The 15,182-nt window shown below is 37.8% G+C and overlaps 1 protein-coding gene across 4 annotated transcripts in view; it reads right to left on the reverse strand.

The window, feature by feature from the left end:
* The window catches only part of UTRN (utrophin), a 406,557-nt gene that overhangs the window by 73,987 nt on the left and 317,388 nt on the right, over positions 1 to 15,182 (reverse strand). For all 4 annotated transcript variants that reach the window (XM_060753499.2, XM_060753500.2, XM_060753501.2 and 1 more), the window contains 2 exons: positions 4,213 to 4,274; positions 2,115 to 2,189 (listed from right to left, as the gene is read on the reverse strand). In XM_060753499.2, coding sequence (XP_060609482.2) covers positions 2,115 to 2,189; positions 4,213 to 4,274 — 137 coding nt within the window. The remainder of the gene's footprint in view (positions 1 to 2,114; positions 2,190 to 4,212; positions 4,275 to 15,182) is intronic.

A 15,182-nucleotide genomic window follows, 5' to 3' on the forward strand; every position in this document is an offset into this window, starting at 1 on the left:
TATCCAAATTTCCCTGTCAAAAGTTAAGAACAGTAAAACTTCAAAGGTTTTACACTTGATTGGGTTGCCCTTGGATGATATGAAGTATAATACTTAACACCACTATAATAAAAATATGGATAAATACATTAAAACTATGAAAGGGGTTTGGTGATAGTTGAACAAAAATATATTTTCTAAAGATGCAATAATTGCTTAAAGGGCATTATAGCAGTGTTTCTCAAACTTCCTAATGCCATGACCCCTTAATACAGTTCCTCATGTTGTGGTGACCCTCAACCAGAAAATTATTTTCATTGTTACTTCATGACTGTAATTTTGCTACTTTTATGAATTGTAATGTAAATAACTGATGTGCAGGATGTATCTTCATTCACTGGACCAAATTTGGCACAAATACCCCATACACCCAAATTTGAATACTGGTGGGGTTGGGAAGATTGATTTTGTCATTTGGGAGTTGTAGCTGCTGGGATTTATAGTTAATCTACAATTAAAGAGCACTCTGAACTCCACCAACGATGGAATTGAACCAAATTTGGCACACAGAACTCCCATGACCAACAGAAAATACTGGAAGGGTTTGCTGGGAATTCACCTTGAATTTTGGAGTTGTAGTTCACCTACATCCAGAGAACACTGCAGACTCAAAACAATGATGGATCTGGGCCAAACTTGGCATGAATACTCACTATGCCCAAATGTGAACACTGGTGGAGTTTGGGGAAAATATATCTTGAAATTTGGGTGTTGTAGTTGCTGGGGTTTATAGTGCACCTACAATCAAAGAGTCCCTTGAACCCCACCAATGATAATTGGGCCAAACTTCTAACACAGAACCTGCATAACCAACAGAAAATACTGGAGGGATTTGGGAGAAATTGTCCGATTTAGGGGAGAGCATACCTGCTCTCCGCTCCCCACTTGGAGTCTCAGAAACAGCCCTCCCCTTGGCTGAAAGGCTAGCTCAGATGCCAGCCAATTACAGTGGAGGAGAGCTTTTGGGGGGAGGATTCACTGTTTCCAAAAAAGGAAGAGAAGGATAGAGATATTCAGCCTACTCTGTCAAAGGGGTTCTTAAGACCATCAGCAATATGTTTTCTGATGGTCTTTGGTGACCCCCTCTGAAACCCCCTCATGACACCCCAGGGGTCCCAACCCCAGGTTTAGAAACACTGGCATATAGTATCTAATACATACAAACCTGGTCAGGCGTGTAGGACATTTTAGTCCCAAAACACAAATAAATTTGCACAAAGATTTAAGGAAAGAACATTTTTGGTATCTATCTACTCGCCTGACATGCAGGAAATGATCAGTTTCAGATTTAACAATCTCCAAGTAGCTTCCAGCAGTATGCTCTACACACAGAGAGAGCCTTTCATTTCATGGATATTACAAGACAATCCTATACTCACGATTTTTATAGCTATCTCATGCTTGAATCCAAATAAGCCCAGTGACTGTAGGGAGAATCACTGGCTGTATAAAACCACATTGAAATGGATTATCGGGCAGTGTGGACTCAGATAATCCAGTTCAAAGCATATGTTGTGGATGATCTGACTTGATATTCTAAGTTATATGGCTGTGTGAAAGGGCCCATAGATGCAAATCCCCAAAATAAGATGGTTGAAAGCAGAGAGGGCACACTCCTAATCCAAGCACTTTAGAACTTTAGGCTAACCTCATTGTTATTCCTAATGAATGTATGGCAATATGGTAAATCAAATACTTATCTCATTGATTCAATTGGTCTTCTTAAATTGAAAGTAACTATAGGAATTAACTATTACACTTTCCTTGGTGCCAACTTATTTCTGCTCAGAATCCTGGAATACTCATTTGCTGCACTGTATATCATTTTTGATTCCCACCTTTATGTTTGGTTCAGAAAGAAAGGTGCCATTGGTCTAACCTGTCCTTTCTTCCCTCATCTATGTTAATTGAAAGCGAGAATGCTGTAAGGGGATACATTTGTCATTTGGTATATGAATGACAAACCAGCAAGTAGGAATCTGTTCCTAGTGCAAGTTCCTTTGGGGCAAATCAGCTTCATCTCTTCACTCATATCTTTTTGGAGAGAAAATAATGAGCTTTGACAGTAAACTTACAACACAATGCTTTTTGTAGTCTCCGAATTTTAATGGCTGTGCGGTAAGCAGAAAAACGTACATTGTTTAAATCAGCTGGAAAAAATGACAGAAAGCAAGAATATTAGAATATTTTAAGGGCACATCAGTACCATGCTATTGGGTATTCATTGTCAATCAAAATTCTAATCCATATAAAGAGAATGAAAACCAAAATAATAAGAATGAAGAAAACATTTATGACCAAACTAGATGACAGGTTCAAAGTCAGATTCTAGCATAGAGATGGCACCTGAAAAACACTTTAGAAAACTCTGTTTCATTAATATCATAAGCAAAATTACTTGAATGGAATTGTACTGCTGAAGTATCATACAGATGAAGTCTGCCCCATGCCTGGTAATCACAGTCTTCATATATCTTAATATACATGATATCATAGCAATTTTTGGTTCAATTGTAATATGCAGTATAAAGCTGAAAAAAATCCCTAAGTATGAATTCAAAATTAGTAATTTTATATTCCTGTGTATGGCTACAGCTTATAATTAACCAATCTTTACATGGATGGGAGGCTGTTTAAATAAACCAAGGACTGATCTAGGCTTCTTTCCAATGGAACAGTCCATACCTTTTCAGAAGGTTGTCAAATTTATGGTAAAGACTTCTAAGTTAAATCTCATTAGATGCCCCATGGGGAGAAAGGCGGGATATGAATAATGATGATGATAATAGATACCATCACTGGGAAAGATTACCCATGTAGCTGGAAAAATTGCTATGGAAACATTTGCGAAAGATATTTAAAGAGAGCACTTTACACTGTTTTCCATAAAATGGTTCATATTCTTTCCATAGGATGGGTTTTATTCTTGAAACACTAGCTGAAACATATATTCAGTTTCAGAATACATCATTTACATTTAATTAGAAATTTTACGTTTGTTATCAAGGGAGACATCTTTCTATGTATTTGCTTATGATCTACTACACCTCTGCAAAAACAAATAAAAACAATTTAAAGGACAAGCTGCAACATAATTATCATTTCTGTAAATGTGATTAGGATTTATTTTGCATAATTGGTGCATCTTGACATGGAAATTATCCACTTAAGTGTAATTTCATGAACACCCAAATAGCTGAGATATAGGCATTACCCTTCGTCAAAGCTCTGAAAACAATCCATCTCAAAATAAGAAAGGACAAACAGGTGTTATTTTTACTAAGTGCATGCTGCATATGTAAATTGCACATATCAATATACATTTCTGAATGCACTAAGATGTATTTCTAATTTCATGTTACATTCACACAAAAAGTTTATTAATATGAGCAACATATCAAAGATACCGTCAGCCTTCCACATTCACTAGAGTTTGGGAAAGTAGAAAACTTCAAATAAAATATTTGCTTTTTTAAAAATGTCAAGATAACACCTTTCTAGGAAGGTCCAGGGGCCCTTCCACACAGCCCTATATCCCAGAATATCAAGGCAGGAAATCCCACACTATCTGAGTGTGGACTCAGATAACCCAGTTCAAAGCAAATATTCAGTCTTGAGATGCTGGGATATAGGGCTGTGTAGAAGAGCCCACTGTCTTTCAGAATGACTCTATGGTTGACTTTCACAGGAATCTGATCACAAAATCACACTGGAAAACCCAGAGATTCCTGGAGAGGTGTTCTCTCTAGAAATCTCTAAGTCAGAGCTTTCCAAACATTTAAATGTTGGTGACACAAATTTAAGATATATGTAACTTTGCCACACAGTAATTCAGTTTTACTAGAAACCCGGAGGTTAAACAACTATACACAGATTGTAAGAATGAAATATATGGGGACACAATGTATCTCATGAAAAGCTTTTATTTATATTTGATTTACTACTCATTTTACATGGACTTAGAAGTTTCAAGCAACATACCTACACATTTCTGCTGACACACAAACATGTTGCTCTAGGTCCCCTGCAGAAGTCAAAATTGGAAATGTGGAAGGACAGCTATATGTGTAACCTCAGATACAGAACCATTCTGTATATGACAATGAGTATTTCAATCAGCCTACAAGACACAATCTTTTCCAATTAGCTTTAACTAAGGAAAAGCCCATTTACCTAGAGACTGGAAGAGTTCCGTCATTTTAGGGTGATCCCAGCAGGTTGTCTGCGTCTGATGACTGTGGAAGAAAGAAATGTGCACTTTATTTTTTTTACTTTTGGCAATAAATAAATAAATAAATATTTAGAGTGAAGCTCTGTTATAGTAGGGGATTAGGATGGATGACACCATGCATGGCTGATGAAAAAAATCTGCTTAGCAGTCCAGTTTCCTGGTCCTCACTGATGTGTATCACATACATCACTGTGAGATCATCAAAGCCACCCACACATCCTCCCCTTGGTAAATTAACCTTGCTATTACAAGACAATCTACATTTCCAATCCTACACATATTTTTGCTGCTGGGCTTCCCACCCATCATAGATGAATATACATATTTTCTGTTAAGTGGGGTTATGCTTATACTGCTATAATTATAAAAAGGTATCTGCTCAAATGTGCTTCTGTTAATTTTTTAAAATACAAACCAAGAAAGAACTAATCCCTGCTGCAAATGATCACCTTTCACCAATCAATGACGCACCCTACAAACTCCTGCCCCTACAGTGATTTGGACAGCCAGCCACAGATTTAAAAAATCTGTATTTTCTTTTAAACTGCTGGGTAAAAGGCAAGGTTTTTAAAACTGGGTTAAAGTCCAAAGAGCCACATTGTAAATGAATGTGCAATATTCCAAAAAGACCTTTGTGGTCATTTTTCTTGATTAGCTGTCTGACATATCAGTTTAGCCATTGTGAGTAGACTGAGAATTGCACTAAAATTTTGGACTCTAGCGTACTGGAAAGCATAACAAATAGGGCAGAAAGGCAGTGAAGCCCTAATGCCTATATTTTGTCTCTAATCCTACAGTTTGAGAACTAATTTATGTAAAGAAAAAAAATCAAATGTTACATTAAGCTATTTATAAAATTAGAGCATTTGCTCAATATTCTTAATATAAATTGTAATTCAAAACTATCAGCATATTAATCGTAAGAGTTAGTAATATACTCAAAAGAACAGAATGACCTAAACTCACTCATGCTAAAGATCATGAAATAATTACTTTAATATATTGCTACATTTACCCTCTAAAAGCATTCCAATGGAATTAATATCACAATTTTACCCACCATTTAACCCATCAAGATCATGTGTATCCAACCATACAATAAGATAAAATTTAGTCTGCTCACAGTACTTTCAAATCTATTGCTCTCCATTCATCTTGTACGATATCCATACATTAGTACAGTATAAGATTACTCATTTCAGCCACATTCCTGCATATAGGTTTCTATCAGGTTAACTAGAAAATTAATTTCACTGGAATGGTTATATAAAAACGATGCTCAAAATGCCAATTATGATTTTAATATTATTAAACAGGCCTATATATTAAGAAATTGTGTGGTTTTTAATGAAGCAGTGAACTATATTCTGATTACTAAAACATGAACCTGATCTAACAAGAACCTACACTAACTTTAAATTGATAAATCTACAGTGACACTTTCTTGAGTGAATCTCATTTAATGAAAGTCCTAGAACTGAACAAGAACATGGCCAATATACTTTTTTTAAAAAAAATCAGTTAATACTCAAATCTTTATAACAATTTAGCAATAAAAATAAAGCCCACAATTCTAAACACTCTGAAACCCAGCTATAATCTCATTAGGTCCCTGATGATTTGGCCAACAGTAAGATATTCACTTAAGAGTAAATGATCCTTCTCATGTTGACGACATGGAATTAGGGATTATTTTAGACTTTAAGTCAACCAATACTGTAGTAATCAAAAGTATTCTGAGCCACCCAAGGGGAGTTGAGCCTTCAGAGGCAGGATACCTCCAAGCTATGTAGTGCCTCATTCAACGGGAATGCAGCTCCATCCGAGCAGGTTGTGAACTGAATTACCATATGATGAATCCACAATCTAGCCACATCTAGGTTGGCCATACAGTGCAGTTTCAAACTACATTACATGCCAATGTAGGTGGGGCCTGAGACTCCATCTTGTGATTCAACTTCACTTTATTTGACTCACTCCACCCATAGCATTTTCTAGCCAGGGATAGGAACAATGCAAAAACATAAAAGTAGTATCTTTGGTGCACAATTAACACACAACAACCAACCTTAGTAACATTTTACATGCATACTTTGATATTCATTTATGCTAAGATATTGTACATGAGCCAGCCTGCAAGTCTTACGCCCTGTTCAATGCAGAGCCTAAACATACAAGAGTTCTTGGACCTTCTGAAAGTAAAATTTTGTGGCATTCTTCTAATTGCTGATGTATAAAGTCAAGGAGACAATCTGGAAAACTACCTGTGATGCATCTTATTCTCTGGATCTGTAATTTTTGTTTACAGAGAGATGGCTGCAAGAAGTTTAGGATTTTGTTGTCATAAAGCAAATATATACATTTTTCAAAGCTTCAGAAATGGAGGGCAGTCTCCAGTTGTATTACACAGATTTTTCACTAACATAAATATGTACTGTTCATAATGATTTGAACTATTCACTAAACTAACCAGGAAAATTAAGGTTCTTTTATTAATGATATGTTACAATAAATAATATACAAGCTGGACTATCACAACATTTCTCAATAAACCCATGAAACAAGAAAGTTGGCAGTTTTTTAATCGAAGTACTAAGCAGAGCTGATGTTGCTTTGTTTCCAAGATCAGGAAGGATCTGACAATCATATAATGTCATATAAATATCACTTAGGTTTTTGTTGAAAAGTTTATTAATTGGCAAAGAAGGATAAACACAGAAAACTGGTCTGTAAAAAACAAAAACTTTCAAATTCCAGAGCAGCATTTTGCATGAGTAAAAATTGGATATGTTAGTTCTGGACTGCAGTTCACATATCTCTCCAGCCAGGATCCTATAGTTCAAAAATAACTTGCTCAAACTCTGGAAGAAGACACACTTTAAAGATAATCCACTTCCTGTGGTAAATCTGCACAAGAGAATGTCATAGGGAAAAGATAGGCCTGCTGTTATTGTTATTACTCCAATGACATCCTTTCTGAACTTGATGTAGTACTGAGGAAAAGGATGGTGCTACCGAGTGTCTCCCACCAGAATGGATTAGCAATGTGTGCGCCTCTGATTTCAAAAAGCCCTTGAGCCATACAGGCACACAGCCATGCACCAAGCCATGCAAATAGGATGGAATTTAACTTGCTCACATACGAACAACTACAGTGAAAATACATAAACATGGTATATTTCTTTGCAGGTCAGGCAAACAAAAAAGAAAATAAATATAGAAATGAAATTAAGAAAAAGTATATAAAGTTAGCATCCAAAATTACTTTGCAAGACCAGAGTCCTCAGGGAGATTCTAATACATTGGAGCACTAGGGACATTTTGTCAATCAGTCTCTGTCATAAAGATATATTGACAACTGTCCTTCTGTGACATGGAAATCCAAAAACTAAAATCACAACAGATATTTCTGTTTATAAATTTACTGCACAAGATTTTATGCTTTTCAGTAATATGACAACAATACATTTTGAACATTTATTTCAAAGCCATTTTCTGCCTTGTATCATAATAGTATTAGTGCTCCAAAAGTGGGTTGTGTACCTGGTTGCTCCACAAATCCTCACAGCAAATAAAGGGTGTCAAATAAAGGGTGACACAGTAAAACAGGGGTCCTCAAACTAAGGCCCAAGGGCCAAATACGGCCCTCCAAGGTCATTTACCCGGCCCTCACTCAGGGTCAAACTAAGTCTGAAATGACTTGAAAGCACACGACAACAACAATAACAACAACTATCCTATCTCATCAGCCAAAAGCAGGCCCACACTTCCCAATAAAATACTATTAAGTTTATATTTGTTAAAATTGTACTTCATTTTAATTACTGTATTGTTTTAAGTGTTTTTTGCACTACAAATGAGATATGTGCAGTGTGCATTCATTCTTTTTTTTTTCAAATTATAATCCGGCCCTCCAATAGTTTGAGGGACTGTGCCCTGGCCCTCTGTTTAAAAAGTTTGAGGACCCCTGTAGTAAATGACGTGTAGTACTTAGTATCTTAAATTATATCACTAGTACTAAAGAGAAAGTATTACTGTTAACTCTCCTTGGGTCTTCTTGGACTTATTTTAACTCTATGAATGAGAGACCTTAAAGTTTTGCAAAACTGGGGCTGTGGGTTGCTTCATTGAGTCTATCCTCCTATAATGCAGTCTTCCTTTATTCCTACAGCCTCCCTCCTTGCCTTCCATTTCTAATGAGTCATGTCTTCTCATCATATGTTCCAAGTACAACAATCTTAACTTAGTCATCCTGGCTTCTAGGGAGAATTCAGGCATGACTTGCTCTAATAACTATTCATTTGTTTTTTTGGCAGCCCATGATATCTGCAGCAACACATTTCAAATAAGCTGTTTCTCTTCCTATCAGTTTTCTTCATTGTCCAACTTTCATAGCCATACACCACCAATTAAAGTCAACCCATGAATCAACCACCAAATACTACATAAATCCAACTGAGTAAACAGATCTACTCTTATCAGTGCCAGCAATTTAAGTTAGACTTCTTTGATTTTCATGACACCGCTGTGTTCGACATTTAATACTAGTTCATTTCTGTTCTTCACAACTTTTCTCTTTGCTTTCTACCACCCTAGTCTATGAGAGTAAAACTGAATACATGTGTATGAATAACCCAATCCATAGAATTCTACACAATGAGAGCAGTAACAGAACAACGTCTAAAGGTTTTGCTTGCTTTGGCTGAAATCGTTAAAGAAAAAAAATCAAGAGAATAGTGTTGCACCTTAGGCAATCAGTTAAACTCCCACAGATGTATGGTACTGGAATTCAGTCCCCTTTAGCAGGGCAAAAGCAAATACATCAGCTTGAAATCTGCATTAGATAGTTTCAGACAGTCAGATCAAAGGTCATTGACAATGTACTAGACAGATGATTTCAAAACACAGGAAACAAATGAGAACGAGCCAGGCTTGTTTAGCTATACAGGACTAAAGTGCTAGATTCTAAGCTTCAGGACTTGACAAACAGGGTTTCTTGCACTCCAAAAATGCATTCAGAAATTGGTCTTACTTCAAACAGAGATATAATCTTACAGTACCTTAATTCAGGCACCTCAGCATAAATGAGTTTTTCTAAAGGTTTGTTTCTCAATTTATTTTGCAATTTTATTTAGATTTCTTAAATCTTTATTTGTGCATATTATTTTTAAATTCCTAATGGAAAGCCAAACATATTATTATGCATACAATAATTATAAGTAGCATAATTTGATTAAAACTTGTTACAATCCACATATGGCTATAATAAAACTACTAAACATGTATCCACTGTAGCATTTTTTTCAAGGAATCAGTTTTTTGCTCTGGTAACCATTTGTCTAAATTTATTATGTCTATTACAAACAGGAGTAGATCAGTGAATTGTTTGAAACTACAGTCTGCTTATTAGACTGAATCCCATGATTTCACTTTTCATCACAAACTTTCAAATTTTCTTTAAAAGCATATAAATTTTCTTTAAAAGCATATAAATTTGGCAAATGAAAGACTGTCCTCTTTGCTCAGTCTCCCTTCACTGCCCACTGATGTCTGCTGCAATAAACACAATACTCAAATGATAAAAGTATAAAACTATTACACTGTTCCCTCACTTATCACGGGGGTTTCATTCCAGGACCCCCTGCAAAAAGTGAAAAACCACAAAATAGGGATGCCCCCTCCCCTTACCTCCTCACCCTCTTTACCTTCATCTTCCTCCTCGCTGCCTGGGCCTCTTGCCGCCGCTTGGGCCCTGCGATTGAGGAGGCGGCGGAGATGTCACTGTGCTCAAGCAGCTGCAAGAGGAAGGTAAAGAGGGCGAGGAGGGAGGAAGAGCCACCCCCCTCGCCCTCTTTACCTTCCTCCTCCTGGTCACTGCTGGGGCCTCTTGCTGCCAAGTGGTGGCAAGAAGCCCCAGCAGCGAGCAGGAGGAGGAAGAGGGAGGTAAAGAGGGTGAGGGGGGAGGAAGAGCCGCCCCTTCACCCTTTTTACCTCCATCCTCCTGGTCACTATTGGGGCCTCTTGCTACCAAGTAGCAGCAAGAAGCCCCGGCAGCGAGCAGGAGGAGGGAGGTAAAGAGGGTGAGGGGGGAGGAAGAGCCACCCCCTCGCCCTTTTTACCTTCCTCCTCCTGGTCACCACCAGGGCGTACAGTGTTCCCTCGCTACATATATATATATATATATATATATATATATACCCACGAAACAGCGAGCCTGCGGTAAGTGAACCACGAAGTAGCAGAACACAAAGGTGAGATTAAGAAATCAAGGCAAGTTAGACTGAGAGAAATCACATTGCAACATCAGGCTTTTCAGGGGTGGCTCTGTTTGCCTTGTGAATATCAGTGGTGTTGCCAAAGAACTCTATGTCCTGCCCTCTTCTATACATACTATTCCAAATGTGTGCCAACTAAATTCAAATTATGAATGGAAAGTGAATGATACAAAACTAATTAGCCTATATCTATCTCACATAACTTTGCCTCCAAGAGTCGGGTTTCGAAGCATGTGGATGTTTTTGGCACTTTTATAGTAGAGGTCAAGGAGAAAAGAGGAGACTTGTATTCGGGGCTGACTGACGATAACATGTTCTATAGCCAATTTGGAGAAATTTGGAAACCCTGCTGAGCCTATACGCATTTTCTAAATTGTCATCAAATTCTTCTCAGTAATACTGAGATGCGAAAGCTGCTTGTGTTAAAACCTAAATTAAAGCTGAGAGGCCCATAGCAAGGAGATGCCTCACATTCTCAATCTGCATGGGATACTTATCAATGTTGCTGAAAAAATTGCACAGAAAAAACAAACAAATAACCTGTGTGTTGTGTTTATCTCTGAGTGGAAAAAGCTCAAAAAGCTGTCACATTAACAGCAGTATAACTTCAGTCAGAGAGAATAAAACCCAAATGATTTTCCAACACTAGGTAAAATTACTCAGCCTGTCTTTTCACCTCTACCTGTTGCAATCATTGCAATTAATCTCCAGCATCGCTAATGCAAAGGTTATCATAAAACCACAGATCTTATCATATCTTATAAGGATTTATTTTTTCTTATTATGGGGCCAATAGACCCAGTTAACTACTATATTCTATGGCTGGAATTTTTTTTGTGACTGAGCAGCACACATGGGTTTTTAAAAATTGCACTAATAGTGTTTCCTGCAACATCAACCAGGCTGCATTGTAAAGAAGAAATGTGTACACTCCTGTGGCCCTTTGGTGGTTTGGGTACAAAGCACACAGGTAACATCTTAGAGAAATGACTACTACTTCCTGAAGATCAGGGATAATGACAGCTGCGGTTTATTCACTGCTGCACAAGAACACCTCATGTTTCCACACTTCCCTACTACTTAATGGCTGAGGGAACACATACCTGCTTTTTGAAGCAGGTTTACACACCAGGGAACCAACCTACATTTTCACAAATAGCTAAAAGGCATTGCCAGAATCCTTTTGTTTCACTACATTAGCATAAACATCTGTTATGCTACTGTATTAGCCTTTTTGTATGGTTCGGGCAATGGCTACGTAGGTGCTAAATATACGGTAATCTGCATTAAGCAAACTATTCAGCAGTTGATCCAATGGCACTGTCTGAAAAGACTCTCATCAAATACATTGAGTAGACAACAGATGAACTGGAATCAAATGAGAGTAAATCCTATTGTCTTGAAAAGGAATCTAAACTTGCAGACCTTAGGAAGCTGTCATATGAGTAAGAATTCAGGAATTAATTAGATTGTCCACTCTTTTAATTTAATTGGAACTCTCCTACCTTGTAATTCTTTGCTCCTCTATTAGTACAAATTCTGTATTACTATGATGTGCCTCTAAGAGGAAGCACCAGATGTTGAAGGGGCCTTTTTAGGCACGTATGGTGCCTTTTTGGGTGTTTAGTTGCTACAGTTTGCAGCAGTGGCACCTTATGCCTTGCACTGTCAGTGGGCCATTGGATCTGCTCTTAGGTTTAGCCTGATTTTTTTTAAAAAACATATCCAAGGCACAACACCTTTTGAAGTATGGAGTTTAACATACCAAGTAGCTCCTTTAAAATTTGAACTACAATTCAGAGTGGAACAAAACCATCAAATCTGTATTCTAAAACTGCAAAAACTGAGCAGTTTCTGATAGCTTTCTCACAGTAAAGAGAGAGACAGTGATTTATTTGTTACAAAGATTAATATCAGAGCTTGATTTTGAGCAAGCTGCAAGAGAAGGCATAAAATGTTGGGTTATGAGCAGCACACTGTGGGCTGGGAAAAAATATGTTGACAAAGCCTCACTGCAGGAATGGGTAACCTATGGATCTCCACATAATCTGGACTATATCTCCCACAGTCCCTCATCATTGGTCATGCTGATCTCTAGGAGTCTAAGGGTGCATCTACTCGGACACTATAATTGGGTTTAAAGACATCTCAAGACCACAGTGGTATCAAGAGTGACACAGCACTTTAAAGTAAGTCCCAGGAAAATGTGCTGTAGTTGCTCCCTGTGTATCAAAGATCTAGGGTGAAATAAGCTCAGTAAAATGCGGAAGGCATTGTAGACACCTCACTCTTCTGAAGCGCAGTAAAGAATCTTGAAGGGTGAAAAATGTCGCAAGGGCATAGCTGGGCAGTAGGAAGCTTATTTCCCCCACCCCCACCCCAAGTAATTGATTACTTCCACTTTTAACTATCACTTTCTATTATTGTTCAACCATACACCGTCAGTGCAGTGAGGCACATGTCTTCAGAAATGGTGAAAAAAACTGCAAAGTGGTTTGGGGCTAGTTTCTCTGGTAAATGTAATCACTTTCCTGGCCTGAAACCAGTTTTGGACCTGTTAGTCTAATCACCCTGCAGCAAAACAGGTTTCTTTTCAACCAGTTCCAACTGGATTAGAGTGTCAGTGTAGCAGCCCCCCATAGTCCAAAACACTTGAAAAGCAAAAGGTTTCTCACTCCTGCCTAAGAAGGGCTAGGTTCAATTGCATTTAAATTCCTCCTTATCATCTATTTTCTAATGGTGCTGCAAATAGAATATGGTTTATCTTTACAGTGGAAATGTATGTTAGTTTGGCAATCTGACAAAGGCCATGGGCTTGGGTATGGTTGGGGCAACATTTTTATTTCTGAATTTTTTGTTTAGACAGCTGTGTGTTTTTGAAAACATCCAACCAATGCCTAGAAAAGTGATGTAGCAAAAACCTGGGGATAATGCAGCATGTAGCATCCCAAGCACAGCCTACATGCCTAGAGACACACTTTCCATCTCAGAATCCTGTTGTTTGAGTTGTAGCAGTTAGACCTTACCCCAAAAGGGACATTTTGCCAGATATTGATAAACACTTAATAAAGCTGTAGCCAATTTTCAACCCAGCTTTCCCCTGCAAGTGCAAAAGATAATCATTGCACCCTTGTGATTACTTTGTTGAACTGGGTTGTGGAAACAGACTAATCCATTTGATTAAGTACATTGTTGACAGCATCGTTATTTCTCCTCTGTCCTTTAGATAGCCCTGAAAAATAGGATACAGAGATATTGCACAGACCAAACAGTCTACCTTTCAAAGACTAGGACAGCAAAAGGCAAATGAAAAACTTCTCATGGTTCGGAAAGACTTTTTGTTCCACACAAAACACTTTTCCACTTGACAAGCTTTAGCAGCTAGCTACCCGGGAAAAAAATAATGGTAGTTTTACACCCAAAGTGGTCCTACAAGAAGACAAAGCAAATTGGCAACCAGGTGCTGTCAAGGGCAAATGCACTGACTACTAATGTCTCAAAATAACTTCATCTACTGACTTGCTCTGTGCTCCACTAGCACTTTGCAATACAAGCACAGGAAATCAAACCTTTGCACTGAAAGAATTCAGCAAAATACTACACTTCAGAAGAAATTCTGTCAACTGACACTGTTAAAAAAACTCTCAGATTTCTTGCACATTTTAAGAGAGGAGAAGAAGACAAAATCTAACAGTTATCCTACAAATGGATGTGACAGCTTCTATGTGGGATGTGTGTATACACTTAATGAGAAAACTTACTGAAGGAAGCGAAAAATGCTTAGCCCTTATTAAGAATATATCTTTCCAAAAAACTGATATTTTGAAAGTTGATTAGTTTACAAGCTCACAGCATGGCAATGTGAAACAGTCCCTTCCTTATGAAGTTTTCCTTATTAAACTTAGAGGTTTCCTCTGGTTTGCATCTCACCTGGCTCAAAGAAATCTCCTATCCATAATTCATCTACAACTGCACTGTTAGCATTTGGGAACAAAGTCTCTTTCTTCTTCTCTCTTCCTTCATCTTTCCTTCCTCCCTTCTGGCCCCTGTAACACTGTTACAGCATATTATAGGACCAAGAACTGGCACCACTCTTCTGCTATCAAGTTATTTCTTGTTCATGCTGGCCACCAGGACAATGTGTTCCCCCCTGAATGGCCAGCATAGAAAAATGGAGCAATATGTTTCTGAGAAGTCGCTCGGAGCACCTTGGTGGAGAGCGACTAATTAAGAAATGAAGTGAAGTGAAGTGAAGAAGGGTGAGAGGGACAGAATCAATGGAATTGGCCCACTCAAGATGGAGTTTTATTAATTGCTCCATTTTTGACAGATAAATTGAGCAGGTTTGGTTGTCTGTATCACAAGTGGACAACAGTAACACAGCTTTAGGACCATAGCTTGTATAATACTTCACAAATGATATGCTGACTAGGAGTATGGACCTCTTGTTTACTAGTAGAGTTCAGGTTTGATTTGCTCTAGGACTCATTTATTAACAACATAACACAGAGGGGGAAACAAATTACAATTTTGTGAGACATTTGTTGTCACATGTCTTTAAGTAAACATAACCTATCCTATTATTTTCTTAGCAAGATTTATTGCACTGCCTTCCTCTAAAAGCGGAGAGAATGTCG

Source organism: Anolis sagrei, chromosome 1, assembly GCF_037176765.1.
Source record: "Anolis sagrei isolate rAnoSag1 chromosome 1, rAnoSag1.mat, whole genome shotgun sequence".
Taxonomy (NCBI): Eukaryota; Metazoa; Chordata; class Lepidosauria; order Squamata; family Dactyloidae; genus Anolis; species Anolis sagrei.